The sequence below is a fragment of the Dendropsophus ebraccatus genome, chromosome 11 (genome assembly GCF_027789765.1).
Source record: "Dendropsophus ebraccatus isolate aDenEbr1 chromosome 11, aDenEbr1.pat, whole genome shotgun sequence".
Classification (NCBI taxonomy): Eukaryota; Metazoa; Chordata; class Amphibia; order Anura; family Hylidae; genus Dendropsophus; species Dendropsophus ebraccatus.
The window spans coordinates 41,141,474-41,166,472 of NC_091464.1; the positions used below are offsets into that span (position 1 = coordinate 41,141,474).

The 24,999-nt window shown below is 43.3% G+C and overlaps 1 protein-coding gene across 2 annotated transcripts; it reads left to right on the forward strand.

The window, feature by feature from the left end:
- The first annotated feature begins 11,550 nt into the window (after positions 1-11,550).
- ALDOC (aldolase, fructose-bisphosphate C) lies at positions 11,551-23,085 on the forward strand. Of its 2 annotated transcripts, XM_069946364.1 has the most exons (9): positions 11,551-11,634; positions 15,443-15,564; positions 16,330-16,541; positions 17,971-18,025; positions 19,642-19,802; positions 19,952-20,035; positions 20,720-20,894; positions 21,369-21,568; positions 22,260-23,085. In XM_069946364.1, exons 2-9 carry the CDS (start codon positions 15,453-15,455, stop codon positions 22,353-22,355), a joined length of 1,095 nt encoding a protein of 364 aa, XP_069802465.1. In that variant the 5' UTR covers positions 11,551-11,634; positions 15,443-15,452; the 3' UTR covers positions 22,356-23,085. The 2 variants fall into 2 exon arrangements, with proteins under 2 accessions (XP_069802465.1, XP_069802466.1); XM_069946365.1 differs by lacking the exon at positions 19,952-20,035.
- Positions 23,086-24,999: the final 1,914 nt, after the last annotated feature.

A 24,999-nucleotide genomic window follows, 5' to 3' on the forward strand; every position in this document is an offset into this window, starting at 1 on the left:
TCTGATATCCCATAATGAGACTGTAAAAACAGGATTTTAAAAATTTGGCATACTGAAAAAAAATAAAAGTTGCATGGACATATAAAATCAGGCCTTTTGCTATGCTACTTGAAATTTAGCTCTGTGGGGCCTACTGCATCTCTTTTCATCTCTGAGATTATTGGAGTCACCTGTGATAAATTCTGCTAATTGGACATGATTTGGAAAGACACCTCCCTGCCTATATAAGGTTTCACAACTAACAATGAGTCAGAATGAAAACAAGTTATGAGGAGAAAGAAGTGACTAGGATTTTGTGGAGGCACAGATACGGGGAAGGGAGCAAGACCATTTCTATTGCACTAAAAGTTCCCAAGAGCACAGTGGCCAGAGTATAGGGAAAGCTGAATGAATCAAAGTGCAGAGAGATTCTTAATAAAAAAAAAACCTGCTCCAGAGTGCTCTGGACCATATAATGGGCCAAAGGTTCACCTATAGAGATGAGCGAACCGGGTTCGGGTTCGAGTTGATCCGAACCCGAACGTTCGGTATTTGATTAGCGGTGGCTGCTGAACTTGGATAAAGCTCTAAGGTTGTCTGGAAAACATGGATACAGCCAATGACTATATCCATGTTTTCCACATAGCCTTAGGGCTTTATCCAAGTTCAGCAGCCACCGCTAATCAAATGCCGAAAGTTTGGGTTCGGATCGACTCGAGCATGTTCTAGGTTCGCTCATCTCTGTTCACCTTCCAACCAGAGAATAGCCAAATTGACTGTCAACATCTTTGAGTGGCCCAGGCAGAGCCCTGACTAGAATCTAATAGAATCTCTGTAAAGCTGGTAAAATGGCACAGCCAACTGTCTCCATCCAACCTGGCATAGCTTAAGAGGATCTACAGAGAAGAGAATGGCAGGAAATCTCAAAATCCAGGTGTACAAACATTGTCATCATAACCAAGAAGAGGCTAGAATTACTGCCAAAGGTGCTTCAACTAAAGGCGATTATTGGCCGATAATTGTTTCGTGTAATAGAAGACAACGATCAGCCACCATTGTGATCGTAGTCTTTTAGCAGGCTGAACCGCCAACGATCAGCCTGGCAATTTTCTGCTGTCGTTGTTCCACGTAATAGCGGTGGCAGCAGACCACCGCTCCTTCCCACTTGATGTAGGCGCATGTAATAGCCCCAGTAGTGGGCGGGGGAACAAGGAGCAAGCTTGCTTTCCACATTGCCCTGTTTAATAGGGCCTTAAAGTGATTGTACCATCAGGCCTGGGCTGAAGCACTGGAGGTGGGCTGACCCACCCCCAGTGGGAGGAAATCTCCTCCCCTCTTCAAGCGGCTCCATTAGAATCAGTGGAGCCGTATCATAGAGAGGCAGGGGTTTCCTCCCACTGGGGGTGGGTCAGCCCGCCTCCAGTGCTTCAGCACATGCCTGATGGTACAATCACTTTAAATACTGAGTAAAGGGTCTGGATTAGAGATGAGCAAACCTCGAGCATGCTCGAGTCGATCCGAACCCGAACTTTCGGCATTTGATTAGCGGCGGCTGCTGAACTTTGATAAAGCCCTAAGGCTATGTGGAAATCATGGATATAGCCATTGGCTGTATCCATGTTTTCCAGACAACCTTAGAGCTTTATCCAAGATCAGCAGCCCCCGCTAATCAAATACCGAACGTTCGGGTTCGGATCGACTCGAACCAGAACCCGGTTCGCTCATCTCTAGTTTGGATACTTAGATACTGGTAACAGATAAGGAACCTTGAGTACACTTATTCACCCAACTCCCTGCATTTTAATTACTGCTGTCTGAAGAAGTATAGATGCAGGCCTCAGGCTGCCTGAAAACATGAATATGGCCCTATACTCTATCCATGTTTTCCAGGACTCCCTAGGGCTGCATCCAACTTCGGCCACCATTAATCAAATAGTGAACATTTTTGTTTGGACAAATCGGAGCGTGCTTGAGGTTTGCTCATCCCTAATACTATTCTAGTTTTACCTTTTTTTTTTAAAAATAAATCAGCGAATACTTCTAACATTCTGTTTTTACCTTTTCATTATAGGTTATTGAGAGCAGATTGATGTGGGGGAAAGACTGATATATATATATTTTTTTTTTTTTCTTAGCACAAAGCTGCAAGATTAGGGTGGGTTCACACAACGGAATCCGTACGGATAAATTCCGGCTCCAAAGACACCTTTCTATGGCTTCTGGCAAAAGAACTGGCGTGTCAATTCTTTCGGCGGACAGCCAAATCGGCCCGGCCATAGAATGGTGTCTATGGCATGGGCGGAGAGGCGCACCGCCGTGAAAAGGTACGAGTGACTGAATCTAACGGAACTTATCCGCACGGATTCCGCAATGTGAATCCACTCTTACACAATAATGTTAGTGATTCAGTCTGACGACTTTCCAAATGTATTATTTTCACCTTGCTAGTGTTCTAATATGTCGCAGGTTTTCTACCTGCTAAATTTGCCACCAGTTGATAGCAGTCATGCCATTTCCAAACGACAATTTATTGCAAGTGCAGATGCCATGTGTCGCCTCTTTTCAGGTTAGATGGATATGTTGGTGAACAAGTAATCTGGGAACCAATACTTACAGCTGTTCCTATTGTCAGTGTTGACATAGCAGGACACGCTTTACAGGTAGGACACAGGGGTGACTTGACCCGACGGTGTTTTAATATGGGTGCATTTGTTTATCTGTATTGCTTAAAGAACTGGACTGGCCTTAGGTAGGATGACCTGAACTGACAGCTGCTCATTCATTACATGTGCGGTCACATCATAATCCTAATGCAAAAATGTGGCCGTGTGGAGCTCCTAAGACCAGCAACAAGGGGTCATTGTGTAGAATAGCTCTGTACTATGAATAGCCCTGCACTACTAATACATAGACACATTTGCCTACACATAACCAGTTTGTCTATTCTCATTGCAGCAATTATACATTATTAGGTATAGAAATGCTGCAATGTGGCTAAAAAAACATAACTCGCCAAATTATTGTTAAAACGACAAATCCATCAAATTTCCACACCTAGTGGAACTCACAGCTAGAAAAAGGGAACGTAAAGACTGCCAGCAGTTGAACATTTTCTTTTGATCAATTATACATTTCTGATAAATTATTCATAAATCCCAATGCTATTTGCCATTAGATAACCATCCATCCCTGTTCTACTATTATTGGTTCTGCCATTGCCACCTCTTGCTTGACGGCTCTAACTATAACTTTCCTATAATGATGTATGAATGATGTACCAGGCCTTAGTATGTCTCTTTTTTTTTTTTTTTTTTTTTTTTTTTTTGCAATTTGACGACAAAAACTGTAGTTGTTGGGTGTAAAACTGGCAAAAAAGGACGGTATGTGAACATGCCCCTTATGTGTTTTTCTTCCAAGTCTGATTTTTCTAGCCTCTCATAAGACATACCTATCATCCTTTATATCTGACTAGTTGTGTGCCAAGCTATTACAGCCTATTACAGTCTATGATGTGAAGCTCAAAACTATTATCCCTAGGAACATGTGACCTTACTAGGGATTTATATTGTGGCAATAAAACTCTAGGATTATGGCTTGTATCTTGCATTTTATGTAATATTTGCTTTTGCTGCAGCTGCTTGACATTGCGTGAAGTGTCCCGTACATGTGGTTTTTAAATCTGAGGCTGTTAACACTAAATTTGTGGATGTAAAATGGACCAAAAACTCAATTTTATGTCACAAAAACAGCCATTTTTTCCACTGATTTCAACAAAAAGCATACTTTGTTCGCAATTTTTTTTTCAGCATGAAATAAAAAAGGAAAAAAAACACACAAAACTTGGGAACATAGCTTTTGTCTATGTTTCCATGAAATAAAACAGTAGGTTTACCACTTTGACACATATGGTGTAGATTTGCCACTGCATAAATTCTGTTCTGCAATAAATCTACAATGTCTCTGCAACATATATTTAAATTCTAATTAGAGATGAGCAAACCGGGTTCGAGTCGATCCGAACCCGAACGTTCGGCATTTGATTAGCTGGGCCTGCTGAACTTGGATAAAGCTCTAAGGTTGTCTGGAAAACATGGATACAGCCAATGACTATATCCATGATTTCCACATAGCCTTAGGGCTTTATCCAACTTCAGCAGCCACCGCTAATCAAATGCCGAAAGTTCGGGTTCGGATTGACTCGAGCATGCTTGAGGTCCGCTCATCTCTAATGCTAATTGATATGGAGCCTACATGGTAATACAAAGACACTGGAAGACCACCAATATGTCCTCAAGCCTATGGCTGTATCCATGCTTTCTACAACTCCGTAGGGTTGCATCCAACTTCTGCAGCCACTGGGAATCAAAGGCCGAGTGTTTGGATTTGGAGAACGTTGCCCAACCTGAACATTTCGGCATCTCCACTCAACAATACGTAGTCAAGAGCATCCTGAGAACGGAGAAGCTTATTGCGGTGGAGCAGGGTCGTTCGGATGGGTTTTGTACCATAGGGTTCTCTTGGCAACATTATATGGAATCCCCTGACTATTTGCGACTCTTAGTTTGAGAGTCCTATTTGAACACCACCACATTTTCTAAGCTTCAGGCTTAAGGGTATGTTGACACTGAGTAAAACAGGCAGAATTCTGCCTGCCTCAGTGTGTCAATGGGATGCCTCATGCGCCTCCACTCAAAGAATTAAATATATTTGAAGGAGACAGCACTTTGTAGGGTGAAAAAAAACGGTGACCTTTATTCACACCTTATGTTTCAACATAATAATGGGACGCTCCTAAACCAAGGTACCACTGTATACAGTGGTACCTTGGTTTAAGAATAACTTGGTTTAAGAGCGTTAAGAGCTCAAAGTTTTTCAAAATTGTCACTTGGTTTAAGAGCATTGCTTTGGTTTAAGAACTCCCTGTACTTGGTGGGAGCATGAGTGGGGGAGGGGCATGGTCTGCATAGCGGGGTCTACAGCACTGTACTCTGAACCAGGAAGTCTCCCTCAACCTCCAAATCATAGCAGATCTACTTTAGGCTGGGGCTTGCATCAGGGGACAGGATTGTTGAGGTAATCTCTCCATAGCTGTAACACATTTCTCCACAGACAAAGAGTGCTGCTATACTGTACGCATCTACCCTGCTCATTACTTCACGCTCCCTTCAGTCTCTGTCCGCCCTTGTGTTTCCCATCCTCTCCATTACTGTACAGTAATTTATAATATCACATATTCTGCTGTTTCTGAATGTTTGTTTTATTTGTTTTACATGTTATTCAGAATAATAAATCATTCTTTTGGGGGGGGGGGGGGTGGAACAAATTGTCTGCATTTCTAAGATTTCTTATGGGAAAATGTGCTTTGGTTTAAGAGTGGATTTGGATTACAAGCTCAGTCCTGGAGCGAATTATGCTCGTAATCCAAGGCACCACTGTACATTAATTTCACCGGTCAACGTGTGTGTTGTATACATTTTATTTTTGAACTGAGCAGTCTCCCCTCCCATGCTGCTGTTGCTTGTCTTGCCTCCATATGCTTACACAATCACGTTTTTATGATATATTTGTTGTAAATAAAATTTCTTGTATTTAATTTAAAAAAAACTGTTTTTGTGGCTCATGTTATATTTTTGGGGCTTTTTTTTTTTATAAATACAGGAAGCCTAGAGATTACTAAATAGAAGTAACTGATTAATATGTGTAACTTTCTGCCAGCTCTGTGAGTAGACGGTTCAGATACATTAGTCATAATTGAGCTGATTTTCTTCCTGTTTTGGTCCACTTGTAAAGTCTACAAACAGGAAGCATTAGATTATATTCAAATATACATATAGTTACACTACTGAAAATCAAAGCAACAACATTTGTTTCACATGGATGAAGTCAGCATTACCATCTATTCCCCATTCAGAAATGGTGACAAAGGGTCCATTTACACAGAAAGATTATCTGCCACAGATTTGAAGCCAAAGCCATGAACAGACTATAAACAGAGAACAGGTCGTAAAGGAAAGCGTGAGATTTCTCCTCTTTTCAAATCCATTCCTGGCTTTGGCTTCAAATCTTTGGCAGGTAATCTGTCAGATAATCTTTTTCTGTAAATGGACCCTAAGGGCCCTATTACACGGGACGATTATCGTGCGAAAAATCATTAAAACGTTTGAATTTAAACGATAATCGTTCTGTGTAATTGCAGGCAACGATCGGAAAATCGTTCGTATGTGGTTGATTTAGGGTCCTATTACACGAAGCGAGTTTTAACAATTATGGTGCGTTTACACAGACAGATTTATCTGACAGATCTTTGAAGCCAAAACCAGGAGCAGACTATAAACAGGGATAAGGTCATAAAGGAAAGACTGGGATCTATTCCCTTTTTAAATCCATTCCTGGCTTTGGCTTCCAAAATCTGTCAGATAAATCTTTCTGTGTAAACGATAAACGATTGCAAACGAGATTATCGTTAACCTGAAATCCTTCACCATACTACACAGAACGATAGTCGTTAGATACGATCGTTACTAGGATCGTTATTGCAATCTTTGATTGTTTACTCCTTCTGATCTCAGCAAAACAATGAACAATGTGCAATTACACTGAAGGATTAGTGAACAAATGCAGAATTTGAGCGAACTAATGTGGAATTACAATTAACGATAATTTTAGGTTCAGATCTAAATCAACGATCAACGATATATGAACAATTTTTCGATCATTGTCTGCAATTAGGGTCCATTTACACAGAAAGATTATCTGACAGATTATCTGCCAAAGATTTGAAGCCAAAGCCAGAAATGGATTTGAAAAGAGGAGAAATCTCAGGCTTTCCTTTATGACCTGATCTCTGTTTATAATCTGTTTCTGGCTTTGGCTTCAAATCTTTGGCAGATAATCTTTGTGTAAACGGACCCTTACACAGAATGATTATCGCTTAAATTCAAACTATATAACGATTTTCCGCACAATAATAATCCTGTGTAATAGGGCCCTTAGATCTGAACCTAAAATTATCGTTAATCATTTTCTAATCGTTTGTTGAAATTCCAAATTTGTTCGCTCAAGTTCCGCATTTTTCCACTAATTGTTCAGTGTAATTGCACATTGTTTATTGTTTTGCTGGGATCAGAAGGAGTAAACAATCATATAACGATCGCAATAACGATCATAGTAACATTCATAACTAACGATTATCGTTCTGTGTAATGGTGTGTTTACACTGAGAGATTTATCTGACAGATTATAGAAGCCAAAGCCAGGAACAGACTATAAACAGAGAACATGTCGTAAAGGAAAGACTGAGATTTCTCCTCTTATCAAATTCATTCCTGGCTTTGGATTAAAAAAATCTGTCAGATATACCGCTCTGTGTCAAACACCTTAATATGGTGAACAATTTCAGGTTAACGATAAACAATCTCGTTTACGATTGTTTATTGTTAGTCGTCAATCGCTCCGTGTAATAGGACCCTAAGTCCCAAGCTTCTTTTTGTGAGTAATTTTAGTAGTTCTGTCTTTGGGGCTGAAGTCCGTCCAGAATGCTGTCCTGAATAAAGAATGTGATGTTGATAATGGATACCTTTGAGACATGATAGAAGTGAACACACATTTCTTTTCACATGAGAAATTTTCCATTTGTTTTTAGAATAAAACCTAGTAGTTCAATCGCTAGTGTCGGTGAATGGCGCTGAGCTTCACTAGGAGGCACAGTCTTTGCATAAGAGTCACTAGGCACTGTATTCTGGATCCGACTAGTGCAGGGGTCGGCAACCTTGGCTCTCCAGCTGTTGGTTAACTACAACTCCCATAATCCCTGGACAGCCAATGCTTTCAGCTTAAGTGTGTATAAAAATATTAATTGTACACTTTGGTGCCTAATCTCTCCTCTTCAGCTCTATACTGTATATTCCGCAGCTATTAGTATATAATTTGATCTTTTCTTAGTGATATATATGATATTGTATCTGTAAAATCAATCAATCCAGGGTTGAAGGTGACCTCACGAGCTGGGGGAGGATGTGAGCAGCACTGGGCTGTGCAGAACATCCATTCGATGGCTGAAGGGAACTTCAAGGTAATCTGAAAAGCTCCAGGGTAGCAGACGGCTGATTTATTCCCTGCTCTGTCTTCTTCTATTCTAGAGGCGTTGGCTTATATTGATTTACATCTAATGATTCAAAGAGGCCCTTCACATTTACTAGCGGAATAGGCTTCCTCTTTGTGGCTGTGATTGAGGTGATTCCATCTATTTCAGGCTGCCATGAGGAAGTCCTAACAAGACAACCCCATTTTATATACCCCATTATAGAGTGACTAGATCAAATAACCCCCCCAAAACAACCATACATGAGCCACACAAGTAATTTTCGAAAAATACAGTGGTGCCTTGGATTACGAGCATAATTCGCTCCGGGACTGTGCTTGTAATCCAAATCCACTCTTAAACCAAAGCAAATTTTCCCATAAGAAATCATAGAAATGCAGACAATTGGTTCCACACCCCACAAATAATGATTTTTTTATTCTGAATAACATTTAAGACTAATGAAACAAATATTTAGAAACAGCAGAATATGTGATATTATAAGTTACTGTACAGTAATAGAAAGGATGGGAAACACAAGGGCGGACAGATACTGCAGGGAGCAGGAAGGAATGAGCAGGGCAGATGTGCGCACATACATGCAGCACTCTCTGTCCGGGGAGATAGGGGTTACAGCTATGGAGAGATTACCTCCACAGTCCTGTCCCCTGGTGTAAACCCCAGCCTGAAGTGGATCTGCTATGATTTGGAAGGCGAGGGAGACTTATTTGGTCAGAGTACAGAGCTGTAGACCCCGCTATGCAGACCATGCCCCTCCCCCACTCCCCCTCCCACCCAGTACAGGGAGCTCTTAAACCAAAGCAATGCTCTTAAACCAATTTACAATTTTTAAAAACTGTGAGCTCTTAAACCAAAATGCTCTTAAACCAAGTTACTCTTGAAACCAAGGTACCAATATATCACAAAGTTTATTAAAGACAGAAAAAAAGTGCCATATATGCTATACAACATGATTCTAATTTTAAAATCTGAAGGCAAGACAAAACAACGCAGCATGGGAGGAGAAACCGCACGGTCTATGTAAATAAAAATCTATCCATCGCACACTTTGACCAACAAAATTTGTGCTAAGATAAAAAGCACAACATGTGTGTGAATTACGTCCAATATATTCCAAGCCACATAACCAGACAATGGAGAAAAGGGTACAGATGTATGGGCAGCAAACCAGCTAATATAACCCAGTAAGGCGCAAGGGCAGAATAACACAACTTTGAACGATCGGTTGGGAGACCTGTGTGAATATTTTTGGTGTTTGCCCATTATAGAGTGAGACTTTGGGGTCATTCGCAGGTTCCGTACATACAGACGATATGCAGACGGAGTTTGGAGCTCCCGGCATCATCATTCATAGTGCCGGGAGTGGAGACTGTTCAAATCTTTACACTACGGTACTGATACAGCAGTGCATCTGTGTCAGTACAGTTTCACAAAGATTTAAGCAGAGTGTGATGCAGTGAGTTCCCGGTATTTAGCACGTGATCTGTGCACAGATTGGAATTGCGAAACCACTTTGGCAGATTCAGCTAGAACAGTCATTGAAAGCAACTTCCAGAGAAGATGGCCTTCTGTTTCAGATGCTGGACCTAGTGATCATCTGATCACATAGCTAGAGGGATGACATGCAATATCTAATTGATCCTAAATGTTGGTTTTAATTGATTTTGGATCATGTTTTAGACTGACCCTAACAGGGTTGTCCTCCTATACAGCCAATTATGTAGCTCAGTATTGCCTCAGGGAACTATAAGCCATTCTTAGCAGAGTTTGGGCATTTTATAATATCTATACCAAAAAATGGAATATATGGCCACCTTCTCACAAAAACAGCGCCACCTCTGGCCTCTAGTTGTGAGCGGTCATAAAGCTCATTCATATCAGAGGAACTGAGCTGCAGTACAAGCCACAGTTTTTGAACATGTGTGGTGCTGTTTTTGGGAGAAAGCAACTATGGTTTAACCAGAACTAGGAGAATTACAGACACTTTCTTGCAAAACTAGCACCACCCATGTAGAAAAGGTTGAGTGTGGTATTACAATTCAGCTTCATTCAATGGAACAAAGCTGCAAAACCTAAACTGGGGACAACAGTAGTGCTGTTTCTGGAAGAAAGTGGCCATTTTTTTTCTTAGCTTGTAGAACCCTTTTAAATTAGAGTTTACTAGCGAGAAGCAGCCTGAACATAGTCACTAGGGTTACTGATATGAATGGGTCCCGCTGCAGTATGGCGGGATGCTGACAGCTGGGATGTACTGCATAAACGCAGTGATAACGTTTTGTGATATCGATAGCTTATTATAGTAAGTCATTGTACACAAGTATTGTTCGAGTCATGGTACTATTACTGGCACACAAGTGATTGCAATAGGAATCTAATGCTGCGTTTACACGGAACGATTATCTTTCGAATTTGCACGATAACGATCGCATCTGAGCAATAATCGTTCCGTGTGAACATAGCGAACGATCAAGCGACGAGCGAGAAATGGTTCATTTTGATCTTTGAACATGTTCTCAAATTGTCGTTGGTCGTTCGCTAACAATTCGCAGATCGTTTCGTGTAAACAGTCTTTCCCCGATTTAACCTATGTGCGAGATAGGCTTAAGTGATCGCAAAACGACCGCAATACGATTTTGCCGTACGATATATTGTTCCGTCTAAACTCTGATCGTTATCAAAAACCAATCGTTATTTTGAAATCGTTAATCGTACGATCAGGCATCCTTGTTCTAGTAATCCGGTGTGGAATCTCTCTACCTGGTCCCCCAGTGATACTGTCCACTGCCACCTCTCTGCCATACACATCTACAGCCAGGAGGATCATCATATCTATTATATAATATGACTATTCATATCAGGATCTAGGATTCCATTCATTCCTGGACAAAGTATCAGGGAAGTAACAGAAGAGTAGCTGTAATATAGACCATGCACTATACTAGTCGCCCAATAAAGACAGTACTTTTCATCAATTGTATAACATATTAAAGGGGTTAGCCAGTAAAAAAATATTTTTGTTTCAAATCAACTAGTTTCAGACATGGACAGAGGTGGCAGCAGAGAGCACTGTGTCAGACTGAGAAGAATACACCACTTCCTGCAGGACATTCAGCAGCTGATAAGTATGGGAAGACTTGATATTTTTAAATAGAAGTAATTTACAAAACTATCTAACTTTCTGAAACTAGTTGATTTGAAAGAAAAAGATTTTTTGCTGGATAACCCCTGCAAGAGCACAGATCCCAATGCTACATACTGAATTAGTAACACAGGTAATTTATGACAAACTATTATACGATATATATTGCATTAGCAGGCTTATTCTCATGTCTTAAAAGAACAGGTAACAGAATCCCCAAGGGGACAAAGGAAGGTCCAGTAGTGAGTGACGTGACGTCAGCAAGCTCCAGGGAAAAGACTACAACGTGACGTCACTCCCCAATCAGCGGTGAGGGGCGGGGCCAGGAGCGGGTATTAGATCTCCGGAGTCACGTAGCTCTGCAGCAGAATCCTGTCCTTACCGGAGACATCAGAGCTCGGTGCAGCGGCCACAGGTGAGGGGCTGCCCGGGGCGCGGGGGGAGGTGATGGCTGCGGCTCCTCGGTGACGGCTGCGGCTCCTCGGCGATGGCTGCGGCTCAGCTGCTCCGGGCTGTGGGTGTGGTCGCCTGGTCAGCTCTGCTACATATCCCGCACAGCCTATAGATGGAGCAGAGCGCACTCTATTTTCAGGGTTACTTTCAGTCTTTGTACAGGTGACATATTAGAGACCGTCCTATGATTTCTGCCATATGATAAAACTCCTCTCTGCTGCATGTGTAGTACTACAACTCTCATCATTGCATCAATGCCCTAACAGTATGATGGAACCATGCCCCTAACGAATCACCTGCATGTGGGGGTGGGGGGTTCCTCCTGGGTTGACACTTCATCAGCTGCTCATACCTGTGGATCCTTAACAGGACTCTCAGAGTAGCCTGCATAGATCTGCTGGGCATTGTAGTTGTAACAAGGGTGGACAAGTAATTCATTAGCAGGGCAATGTGACTGAAGACCTGGCGCAGGGAATGGCCCAAATCTGTACATGGTGGGATCCTGGATAGAGATCACTGTATGGGAGGGGGAGCGACAAGAAAGTGATGTCAGATGTCTTCCTGAGATGGAGCCCCCAGCTGTCTATCTGGGCAGGCTCTGGTGCTGTCACTATGTTATGGAGCCCCCATCTATGTATCTGGGCAGGCTCTGGTGCTGTCGTTATGTTATGGAGCCCCCATCTATGTATCTGGGCAGGCTCTGGTGCTGTCACTATGTTATGGAGCCCCCATCTATGTATCTGGGCAGGCTCTGGTGCTGTCACTATGTTATGGAGCCCCCATCTATGTATCTGGGCAGGCTCTGGTGCTGTCGCTATGTTATGGAGCCCCCATCTATGTATCTGGGCAGGCTCTGGTGCTGTCGCTATGTTATGGAGCACCCATCTATGTATCTGGGCAGGCTCTGGTGCTGTCGCTATGTTATGGAGCACCCATCTATGTATCTGGGCAGGCTCTGGTGCTGTCGCTATGTTATGGAGCCCCCATCTATGTATCTGGGCAGGCTCTGGTGCTGTCGCTATGTTATGGAGCCCCCATCTATGTATCTGGTGCTGTCACTATGTTATGGAGCCCCCATCTCTGTATCTGGGCAGGCTCTGGTGCTGTCGCTATGTTATGGAGCCCCCATCTATGGCTCTGGTGCTGTCGCTATGTTATGGAGCCCCCACCTGTTTATCTGGGCAGGCTCTGGTGCTGTCGCTATGTTATGGAGCCCCCATCTCTGTATCTGGGCAGGCTCTGGTGCTGTCCTTATGTTATGGAGCCCCCATCTATGTATCTGGTGCTGTCACTATGTTATGGAGCCCCCATCTCTGTATCTGGGCAGGCTCTGGTGCTGTCACTATGTTATGGAGCCCCCATCTATGGCTCTGGTGCTGTCGCTATGTTATGGAGCCCCCACCTGTTTATCTGGGCAGGCTCTGGTGCTGTCACTATGTTATGGAGCCCCCATCTATGGCTCTGGTGCTGTCGTTATGTTATGGAGCCCCCATCTATGGCTCTGGTGCTGTCGCTATGTTATGGAGCCCCCATCTATGTATCTGGGCAGGCTCTGGTGCTGTTGCTATGTTATGGAGCCCCCATCTATGTATCTGGGCAGGCTCTGGTGCTGTCGCTATGTTATGGAGCCCCCATCTATGTATCTGGGCAGGCTCTGGTGCTGTCGCTATGTTATGGAGCCCCCATCTATGGCTCTGGTGCTGTCGCTATGTTATGGAGCCCCCACCTGTTTATCTGGGCAGGTTCTGGTGCTGTTGCTCTCTGTACATCTTATCCCAATGTCCCTCTGATGTGTATACAGTATAGGATAAGGATGTGTCCTTGCTTTCAGCACTGGCCTCCTGTCAGCTTTGTCGGTGTATTGCAACCCATCCTCCATCTTCTCTCCTGCATGTCCCTCCTCCTTGTCCCCATGACAGAAGCTGCAATACATGAAGGGCGTGCAGAATAGATGGCACTTGTTGTCCTCCATGATGGGTGTGCAGTGCGTTGGACACAGCTGCAGTGTTGGGGGGTAGTTTTCCCCATTATTAGACCATATTGATATCCTCATTGGGGGTCACCTTGATTCCTGCTGTGACCTCTGGCTATGGATTAACCTATAAATGTGTAGATGAGTTATGCAACGCTGATCAGGATCACACAGGACTGACCTATAATGGAGTGTTTGTCACTGTACTATAAACTATGGAATCGATATGACTGACGGCAGGAGGACAAGGACACCACAAGGTCATTTCATAATGATGGCTGAAGAGATGACCTGTCACATCTTATCCATGGTGCTCATCGCACCTTACAGATTTTTTTTTTTTTTCCAGAATTAAGTTTTTTTACATGATTTCACATCTTGTAGAATGTGAGACAATGTGTTACTATAGCAGCCTCATTGACAGCATGGTAATAATACCCCCCGTATTTTACTAAATGTTATTTTGGTCTCCCCTCCATCTGTGGACACCTGTTTTATCCAGATTAGTGGGGTCTGATTGCCTCTGCTGATCCGCTATTTGAGGGGCAGTAACATCTCTAGTCTTGTATCACTGTACTTCTGGTAGCAGCTGTGCAAGGTATTACAGCATTGTGCCATTCATGTCAACATGATGATGGCGCTCTCCCTTACACCACTGCTATTAATAGTACAACGATGCAAGGATGAAAACCGGCGACCATTGAGGAGGCTGCATTGTTCACCTGATGCTGCAACCTATTATACAGCTGGCTGGTGGGATTAAATCTCAATTGATCTTATATTGGTAGCTGATACACTGTTATCCTTGATATGGCTGTGTTAACACTGTTTTTGCATCCTGGTAAAGTTTTGTTGTGGTTTTTTTTTTTTTTTTTTGTTATTTTGACTAGCCTAACAATGTTTAAAGAGGCCTGTACAGCTGCAGCAAAGCCACATGCAAAAACTAATACACATAATAAACAAAACTAATACACATAATAAACAAACATAATAAACAAACCTATCACCTATAGGATAGGGAGAGAAGATGTCACTATGTGGTACAATTTAGTGGTATACAGGCACCTGAAGGGAATGGCGACGAATAGAGACAAGCTCATCCTGACAGTGGGAGTTTTTTTTTTTGTTTTTTTTTTATTTGTAGCATTTGTTGCTTCATTCCCCCCCCCCCCCCCCCCCCGAGAGGCTCCTTTCCACCAGGACGCCGCCTTCCTCAGATTACCATGGCAGCCTGGTATCCGTCAGCATAGCAGCCATATGAATTAGTCAGCTGATGAGCGAAGCCTGAACAGCGCAGGGACACGGTATTATGTGACACCTAACCAAACCTGCGCTGTACCGTCTCGCTGTGATCCCCACATATACACAGTTTGCATTGACCTCCCTCATGTGTCATCTTGAGTCCCGTCAGGGGTTAATACTGTCGCCCACCATCGGCTTCATGAATTAGTAAGCACAATGAGCCAATGTGAACTCCCAGCTGCTGTTCCTAGGAGACGGCGTGAGGCTCCTGAAGCCATCCTGGCATATTGTCGGAGAGGTTTATAGGCCTGTAATCTGTTTAGGCCTCTCCAGGGCTGCAGTCCTTAGACGGGTAAAGCATATTAAGATTGATTAAAGGAGAGCACTTCCAAGGTGCCTGTGTCACCCAGAGGATACAAAGGGTTAATGCTTAGACCAGCACCTTCTAGCTGGCATTGTGCAGTGTGTTACATTGTACATCAAGTTTCTCTGAAAACATAGAAAGTTATAAATTCTGTTTATTTGAATCCACTTTTTAATCTTCACTATTCCACAGAATTTACAAGATGACCCACCAATACCCGGCACTCAGCGCAGAGCAGAAGAAGGAGTTGGCAGACATTGCACAAAAGATTGTAGGGAATGGGAAGGGTATCCTCGCTGCAGATGAATCCGTGGGTGAGTTTATGTTCTTATTTAGTTGTATGCTTTGTCTTCAGTGGAGCATTGAGTTGATGGACTTATCACAACCCCCACCACCTTTACTTTCTTTGGTTGGGCTGCATACTAAATGGGTGGCCTTCTATAATGCCCATAGGAGGAGGTGGGTAGACTCTGCTCCATGCCCCTGATTTATAAACAGTGTGGATGTGCAATAGGTTTTCCTTCTCTAGATTTTCCCCAAATCAGGGTTGAATTTAACTTCTGGGCAAAGTGGAACACTAACACATTGTGATTTTAGTTTGCAGCTATGTTGTTGGTACAGACTGCAATAAAGACCTCTTCCTGAGTTTGCTGCCTAGATATCTTGAATCCCACATCTGTTGCTTCCCCCATTACTCTTCCTGCTGGGTTGCACACTGCCAGTTATTACTGTACTATCTGTTATGGTGTCATATACCCTGCTACATAGTGCCCCTTCTTTAGGGCCCACTCATAGCTCTACTCCATTTTAGTGTTGCACATGGTAATGATGCTCCAACCTAGTAATAATGCCTCCTAGATGGTATAATTGCCCCCTTCCTGTCCCAGTGCAGTAAGTAACCCCCCCTTGTGCCCACTACACACAAGGAATGCCCACATTTGTGCCCAAAAACTGTAGTAACAGTGCTCATTTGTACCCCACACAATAAAATGCCCACCCTTTGGCACCAAGTTAATACAGGATACTCTCCATTGCTCTTTAAGTCTGATAATTTTAATGCTATATATCAATTCTTTCAGGGAGCATGGCCAAGCGTCTGAACGGTATTGGAGTAGAGAACACAGAAGAGAACAGGCGTCTTTACCGTCAGCTCCTATTTAAAGGGGATGAGCGTATGGAGAAATGTATTGGAGGTGTGATCTTCTTCCATGAGACCATGTACCAGCAAGGAGACTGTGGTACCAACTTTGTGAAGATGATTAAGGATAAAGACATTGTTGTAGGAATCAAGGTAAATACATGTCATGCTAATGTTAATTTTCCCTCCTTACCCATTTTGTCTGTGCCCGCACTGATACTGCTGTCTAGGGAAGAGCAAATTTACATTAATAGTGAAGCAAATCACTTCGCTAGTCTTGACCGTCGGCTTGTCAGCTGGCTACCTTGAACTTGGTGCTGCTCCAGGTGCAAGGGAGAGCTGAATTAATCCTGGGAAACTGGGAGAAGTTTCCCAGGACTGGATCCAGCTTTTCCAGGCATCCAGAGGGAGTTCAAAGGCAGCAAAGGCAGTGCTTGGCTACTACTGTAAGGGATCATGCACACTGAGCAAAAGACAATGAATTGAAGAGAGATCCGCTTTTAAATTCTGCTTGAAATTCCTATCTTAAAAGAATGAACAGAGCAATGTCTTATTGTGTTCAATGGGATTTCCGCTCTGTTGCTCACACTACAGAATTTCCAATCAGAATTTTCTGCCGCAGATCTGCTTTCCACCCAAAGAAGTAACATGTCACTACTTTTGTTTTTACCAGAAAAAGAACGCTGAATTTACATAGAAACAAATCTTTATTAATTACATATAAAAACATGGTTTAATATTAATTACATATAAAAACATGGTTTAAAAAGAACCAAACATTAACAATAAATATTTAAAAATCCATTGAGCACAATATCATATATTATAACAATTAATAAAGTGCTAGTGCATACAAAGTATCATATCCTCTGTTGATGGACTGTGTGCTCAAAAAAATGCCCTCTAGTAGTCAACCCCACGATTTCCTAGAGTATACCATTGAGAGGATTGTGGTAATGTAGAGCCTCCAGGACGCCACCACCCCGACGCGCATTTCATTGCCTTCGTCCTCTGCTAGAGGAATCCTATAGAAGTCAATAGGGCTTGAATTCCACTCAAATTCAGCTCCTATTCTGCTCAGAGCAGAATAGAAGAGGAATTTCAAGCAGAAATCCCTCGCCTTTTGCTCAGTGTGTATGAGCCCTAAGATTGCTTTTCCCTACTGCTGTCCAAAATAACAGAATCCTGTTGAATCTTACAGACCCCCATTAGGTTAGTGGGTTTATTCATGATTTTGTTATTTGAACAGGCTTTGTACTGACAGTAGTGTAAATGGAGCATTGCTAGTATATAGCAATAAATATTGTGGTAAGAATTTTATTCATTTACATACCATGGGTGCATTGGCGTTCATCCTTTCCTCCTATTCTGGGAGGGCTTTGCTATTTGAAGGTCGGGTAAAGACAAGGACATCAATTCCACATGTTGTCTAATAATAGTCATGGATTGCAGCAAACTAGATAACCCAGAAAGCTGCAGTCCTGGGAACGCACTAGACCATCAGACATCGAAGGAATTATTCTTATTACCACTTGTCTTGTCTGTGACTCAAATACACTGACTACTGGTCGTCTTATGACAGGTTGATAAAGGCGTGGTCCCCCTTGCTGGTACAGATGGAGAAAGCACCACTCAAGGTCAGTGATCGGTCGGTGTATCTGATGGCCAAAGGACAGAATATGGGATGCTAAGGAACAAAGTAACCCTAGGTGCAGTAGGTTGTATCCGTGTTGTCCAGGACTCCCTAGGACGGCATGCAACTTCTGCAGCCATGCGGAATCTAATGCTGAGGGTTTGGATATTGTTGCCGAACCCAAACATTTTGACAGGTTCACTATACGCTAGTGTATTGTGAAAACTGTACAACTTATAGGGACCTTCCGAGAAAATACTTATCCATACACGGCAAGGATTCTCATGCTGAAACATGTCAACTATAAGCCCTGCCATGGTTGCTGCAGGATGTCCAACACATCACTGAGCTGTGTACCTTTTACAGGTGACTGTCATATGATGGCTCCCCAGACCATCACGCCACCACATTGTAATCAAGGTGTCGCCTGTATCTGGATGGTGGACAAGGATCCAGTAGATCTCTACTGATTTTCTGTCTGGGCTGTCCGTGTGCACGCACTCGCATATCCCCTGCTCCCGAGACCTTATTACAGTTTGGTCCTAGCGCCTAGAGGCACCTGTTTACTGAAAAATTATAAAGTTATAGTTATATAATCTACATGGGCATAAAGTCCAGACTTTCATCTTTCAATTAAGGGCATCCACGCTAAAATTGGATGACTGTTTTAGGAGTGTCAGCTCCTTAACATGTGCCACCCTGTTTCTAAAGAGACCAAAAGTAATTGGACAATTTACTCTTGTGCTGCTTTATGGGTAGTGTGGGCAATTCCTTTGTCATTCTCATTTAAAGGGGTTGTTCTCACATTTTTTTTTTTTTTTTTCTTCCCCCAAAATCAACTGGTGCCAGAGATTTGTAATTTACTTCTATTAACAAATCTCAAGTCTACAAGTTCTTATCAGCTGCTGTATGTCCTCTGTGAAGTGGTGTGTTCTCTCCTGTCTGACACAGTGCTTTCTGCTGTTCAGAGCAGTAGAAAATCACTCCTGCTCTCCAGACTGGAAAGAATGACACTTCCTGCAGGACATACAGCAGCTGATAGCTACTGAAAGACTTGAGATCTGTTAATAAAAGTAAATTACCAATCTCTGGCACCAGTGTATTTGAAACAAGATATTTTTTATTTATTTTTTTTTGGGTGGGGGGGGCTAAACTACCTGTTTAAGCAGCTAAAAGGCCTGGAATTGACTTCCAGCTGTGGTGCTGCATTTGGAAGACTTTGCTGTGAAGACAACATGAGGTCAAAGTAGCTCTCTATGCAGGTGAAACAAGCCATCCTTAGGGTATGTTCACACTGAGTAAAAGCAGTGGAATTCCACAGCAGAGCTCACCGCTGTGGAATCCCGCCCGCCTCCGTGTCCCACAGTGTCTGTATGGGAGGGCTTGCGTGCCTCTGCTTCCAGCATTCTGTGTGCGTGGAGCGGAAGCATGTGAGCCCTCCCATAGAGACACTGAGGCAGAGAGCTCCGCTGGGGAATTCCACCGCTTTTTCAATCTGGTGTCTGGTGGTGACCATGAGTTCAAGACTTCAGGCAGCCATTGCCAGTTAAAGGTTTTCAACAAAGAATTAGAAATGTTTTATTTATAATTATATTAATAGCAAGTTCTTCATTTTTATAGGTTTGGATGGCTTGTCAGAGCGCTGTGCTCAATACAAGAAAGACGGGGCCGACTTTGCTAAATGGAGATGTGTCCTAAAGATCAGTGAACACACCCCCTCTTCCTTGGCTATCATGGAGAATGCCAATGTGCTAGCTCGCTATGCCAGTATCTGCCAGCAGGTAAATGGGTTATTGTGTAATCATGTCTGTGACAGGATTAACAGGAATGCTGTTGTGACACTATACAATAGACAAACTGGTATGTGCAGCTTACACTTTTTTTTTTTTTTTTTTGTTTTTTTCTTTTTGCCCCCCCCCCCTCTCTGCAGAACGGCATTGTTCCAATTGTGGAGCCTGAAATTCTTCCTGATGGAGACCATGACCTGAAACGCTGTCAGTATGTCACAGAAAAGGTCTGTGCATGCGGAGATCAGCATGCTGCTAACATTCTGCACAGGACTGAGTGTTGACTAATTGCCAGATACACAAAATTATGCAGGTTTTTTTTTCTCTTTTTGTAATGTACACCAACACTACTCTGAGAAGAGTGCCCACTGGCGAGTCGTCTTCTATGACGGTGGTAGTGTTTATGAAAATAGCCACAATGCATATTTTATGATTGACTAAACACCCAGTGCACATATTTGGGTCTGGATAAGAGGGTGGTTTGGATAAGAGGGTGGTTATTTGCAGAGGTTCCGCTGTAGATTTGTAAAATCGCCAAAAATTAAAAGTTTAATTTGGTTTGAACTTTTTCTTTAATTTTGGTTTCAGTCTTTCCGACAATTTCCCCCCCCCCCCCCCCCCCCCCACCCCCCCCCCCCCCCCCCTTAAGTCTATGAAGGAATGGTGCTTGAGTGCCAAAAGTAGACCAATTTATGGAAGTTGCAGGCTTTATACTAGATGAAAATCAACACAGCATTATGCACTAAGTCTTAAGGTTCCTGCCCCCCCAAGAACACTGAACGTTCCTGTGACAAGGAAAATAACCATCAGCCGATTAATCGATCAGCTGAAAGTGTGTGTGGTGTGTGGTTTTGTTTTTCTTTTTTTTTGTGTGCAGTTCTAAGCTCATGTGGTTTCTTTTTCGTGTCTAGGTTCTTGCTGCTGTATACAAGGCTCTTAGTGATCATCATATTTACTTGGAGGGAACACTACTGAAACCCAACATGGTAACTGCTGGCCATGGTTGCTCAAAGAAATATAGCGCTGAGGAGATTGCCATGGCCACAGTAACTGCCCTGCGCCGCACCGTACCCCCTGCAGTCCCAGGTATCAGCTCTCCTCTATTAGGGTATGTGCACACTGAGCAATTCTTGAGGAATTGAAGCAGAAAGTTTTCAGGCAGAATTTAAGCCCCCATTGACTTCTATAGGATTCCTCTAGCAGATCTAGAGCAGAAAATTCTGCTCGGAAATTCTGCAGCGTGAACAACAGAGCAGAAAACCCATTGAACACAATGGGACTTTGTACATATTTTACAGGAGGAATCTCAAGCTGAATTTCAAGCTGAATTCCTCGCCTTTTCCTCAGTGTGCACATACCCCTACATCTTCTGGTATAATAAAACCCAAATCCTAAAATATAGCAGAAAAAAAACATGTGTGCAGTAGTTTTGTAACTTATCTGCAGAAGCTAGCCAAAAGGTGCAGGTTAGATTTTCGAATTTGTAGTATCCCATGTAGACTTGGGTTTGGAGGTGGGTAACATAGTGTGTTTTTTTTTGTCTTGTTTTTTTTCCTCCAGGTGTTACCTTCTTGTCTGGTGGACAAAGTGAGGAGGAAGCCACCATTAACCTAAATGCAATCAACAACTGCCCTCTAGCAAGACCCTGGGCCCTCACCTTCTCTTATGGACGAGCTCTTCAGGCTTCTGCCTTGAATGCTTGGCGTGGAAAGAAAGAGAATGAAAGTGCTGCTACTGAAGAGTTCCTGAAACGGGCAGAGGTAAGGTGGTCGATTCTAAAGGCCATATTAGACGTCCGGATCAATATAGTAAACAAGCACTGATCTGTTCAATTACTGGGCCTAGTACACAGCTCAATTATTATGCATCAAGGGGTGTGTGTATTTGTATTGTTGTCGATGTCCGTGCAGCCCTTACTTTAAAAGTGTAATAATTAAAGTGTATACGTTACCTCTCCCCGGTGTCTTGCAAGGTGCAAACATTTCCATCCCTTGTTTTGCCCTTGGCTTCTTTAGGGCCAGTTCACACAGAGTAAAACTGGCAGATTTCCGCAGCGGAGCTCTTCACCATGAAATCCCACCTGCTGTCTGTTGCAGTAGAATGGTTAATGCACCTCTGCCGCTCTCAGCTCAGAGACATGATAGCTCTTTAATTGAAGAGTGGCTGAAGTGGAGGCGGGTGAGCCGTCCTATTGAAACACACTGCAAGCGGAAGTCCGCCGACTTTACTGTGTGAGCTGGCCCTAAAGCAGCAAAGGGCAAAACCAGGGATGGCCCTTAGGATAGGATATTCACATACAGCAGGTATTTCACAGTAATTTCAGTAATCCATTTAGCTATATGGCATAGATTGTTCTGCTACGTGATACCAAACCCTAAAGTGTCTAACCAATGAACATAAACGTAATCTGAGCTGTCTTTAAATTTTTTATTTTTTTCTTTTCCCTTTCAGGCCAATGGGCTTGCAGCCTGTGGAAAGTATGAGCACAGCGGAGATGACTCTGGGGCGGCTGGCAAGTCCCTGTACGTTGCCAATCACGCCTATTGATCTTGGTGGAATGTGAGCACTGACCTACAGAACCACTCCACTCTGCTTCCCTGTCTTACAAGCAGCATCCACCTGGACACTCCTTGCAGCCAAAGTTTGGAATAGTCACAGCCATTTCCCACCTAGCTTCTCATACCCGTTCACCACCAGTAAGAGCCATTTGCAGCCTGTGCTGTGATGGGGCTGGATATTGGGTGCACGGATGGGATCTATCTCCTATTCCGCACTGTAATCTACATAGTTGTGTTGACTATTTTCCTACTAGATCTCTTTATTTTTGAGGCCTGTTAATTAGCAATTAAAGAGTATATATAAAGTTGACATTGGTTATAGATGATATACTTTGTTAAGAGAGTCCTCTGCTGGGCAGTTGAAAGGTTGTTAACCATTGGATCATTGGTTTATTACAGTGTCTGTCACCTGCACAATATCTGACCCCATCTACAGTCTGTAGTATTGCCTTGGAAAGACATCCAGTGAGCCGTGACTTTCCCACCCAGGCACTGTTCTGTTTAAGGTCTTGCACTTTGTGGTACATCTTTAGATCGCTTGGTTGTGTGCTACCTGTTTCACTAAAAACTGACAGACTTCTTGTAACTTGTTAATGGAAGCGCAGAAACCCCTAACTAGGGAGGGTAGCTAACTAATCCTGTGCGTTGTGAAAATAGTGTTGTCTTTCTCTGTATGCAACTGATGTACCAAATAGACAAATAAATTATAGTGAATTAAACATGTATGGTCATTTCATTATTGTGTGTGAATGTATGTGTCTAAAAAAAAATAAATTATATATATAATATAGTGGTGCCTTGGATTATGAGCATAATTAGTTCCAGGACTGTGCTTGTAATCTAAATCCACTCTTAAACCAAAGCAAATTTTACCATAAGATATCATTGAAATGCAGACAATTGGTTCCACACCCCAAGAATAACAAGAATTTGTATTCTGAATAACATGTAGAACAGATGAAAGAAACAGCAGAATATGTGATATTATAAGTTACTGTACAGTAATGGAGAGGATGGGAAACACAAGGGCGGACAGAGACTGCAGGGAGCAGGAAGGAATGAGCAGGGCAGATGTGGGCACATGCATCCAGCACTCTCTGTCTGGGGAGAGAGGGGTTACAGCTATGATGAGATTAACCCCCCCCCCCCCCGCAGTCCTGTCCCCTGATGTAAGCCCCAGCCTGAAGTGGATCTGCTATGATTTGGAAGGTGAGGGAGACTTCCTGGGTCAGAGTACAGGGCTGTAGACCCCGCTATGCAGACCATGTCTCTCCTCCACTCGCGCACCCACCCAGTACAGGGAGCTCTTAAACCAAAGCAATGCTCTTAAACAAAGTCCACAACTTTGAAAAACTGAGCTCTTAAACCAAGTTACACTGAAACCAAGGTACCACTGTGTATATAAAATGTGGTTTCTTTTCTTATTCCCATGAATGAATGTCATGCAAGATGTACTCTACATTAGAAGAAGGGTGATGGACGAACAATTGTTTTGCGGACTGTCATATACATTTTAGTCCATATAAACCAGTTAGTCATTTAAACTTATCATACATGATCAGTGACACTGGGTGAAGGGTAAATGACCTGAGCATTTCTTTCCTAAAAGCTTGTTCATGGATGAGCAAAACATTGTCCATCTGATGACTTTCCATCAGCCCAGTTCATTACAGACTATGGCATACTGCCACAGGTTGGCTAAAACAGTTGCTCATTAACACCTGATGAACCATTGTTCTGGTTGACATTAAAGTGACTGTACCACCAGTCCCAGGCTAAAGCACTGGAGGCGGCCGACCCACCCTTAGTGGGAAGAAATCCCAGCCCCTCCATGACATGACTCCCATTAGAATCAATGGAACCCTATCATAGAGGGGCTCTGGTTTCCTCCCACTAAGGGTGGTCGGCCGCCTCCAGTGCTTCAGCCTGGGACTGGTGGTACAGTCACTTTAATGGGGTTATCCAGTGCTACAAAAACCATGGCTATTTTTGCACCACTCGTCTTCAGACTGGGTGTGGTTTAGAATTCAGTTCCATTGATGAAAATGGAGCTTAATTGCAAACCACGCCTGAACTGGAGACAAGAGTGGGGCAAAAGTGGCCATGTTTTTGTAGCGCTGGATAACCCTGGATAACTTTTAATGGGAGGATAAAATAAATAACACTCTTACCTCCAGCGCTACAGCCACTCCAGCCCCGAGGAGCTTCCTGGTCTGAGCGAGGACCTGGGTTGTGACATGTGAGGTCCGCTCAGCCTGTCAGTGGCCATACACATGTCATGACCCGGATCCCTGCTTAGACCAGCTCTGGATCGGGGGAGGTAAGAGCACTTTTATTTCTTTTATCCTTCCCAGCACTTGCTAAAAAGACGGGCCTGGCTAGATTTCTCCTTTTAAACTTGGTGAAAAACAGTATTTAGGCTCAGTGGCGAATTTATTGCTTGTGCAGCTGGTTCAGCTGCACAGGGGCCCAGGGCAGTGAGGGGCCCACCAGGTTCTGACTCCTATGTGCCCTTTGGGGCCACTGAGTCTGAGCCTGGAGGGTCCCTCTGCTGCCTTGGGCAGGAGGGTGGAGATACAAATAGGTTAAGGGGAGCCCAAGCACGTGTTTTTTTTTTTTTTTTTGCACAGGGG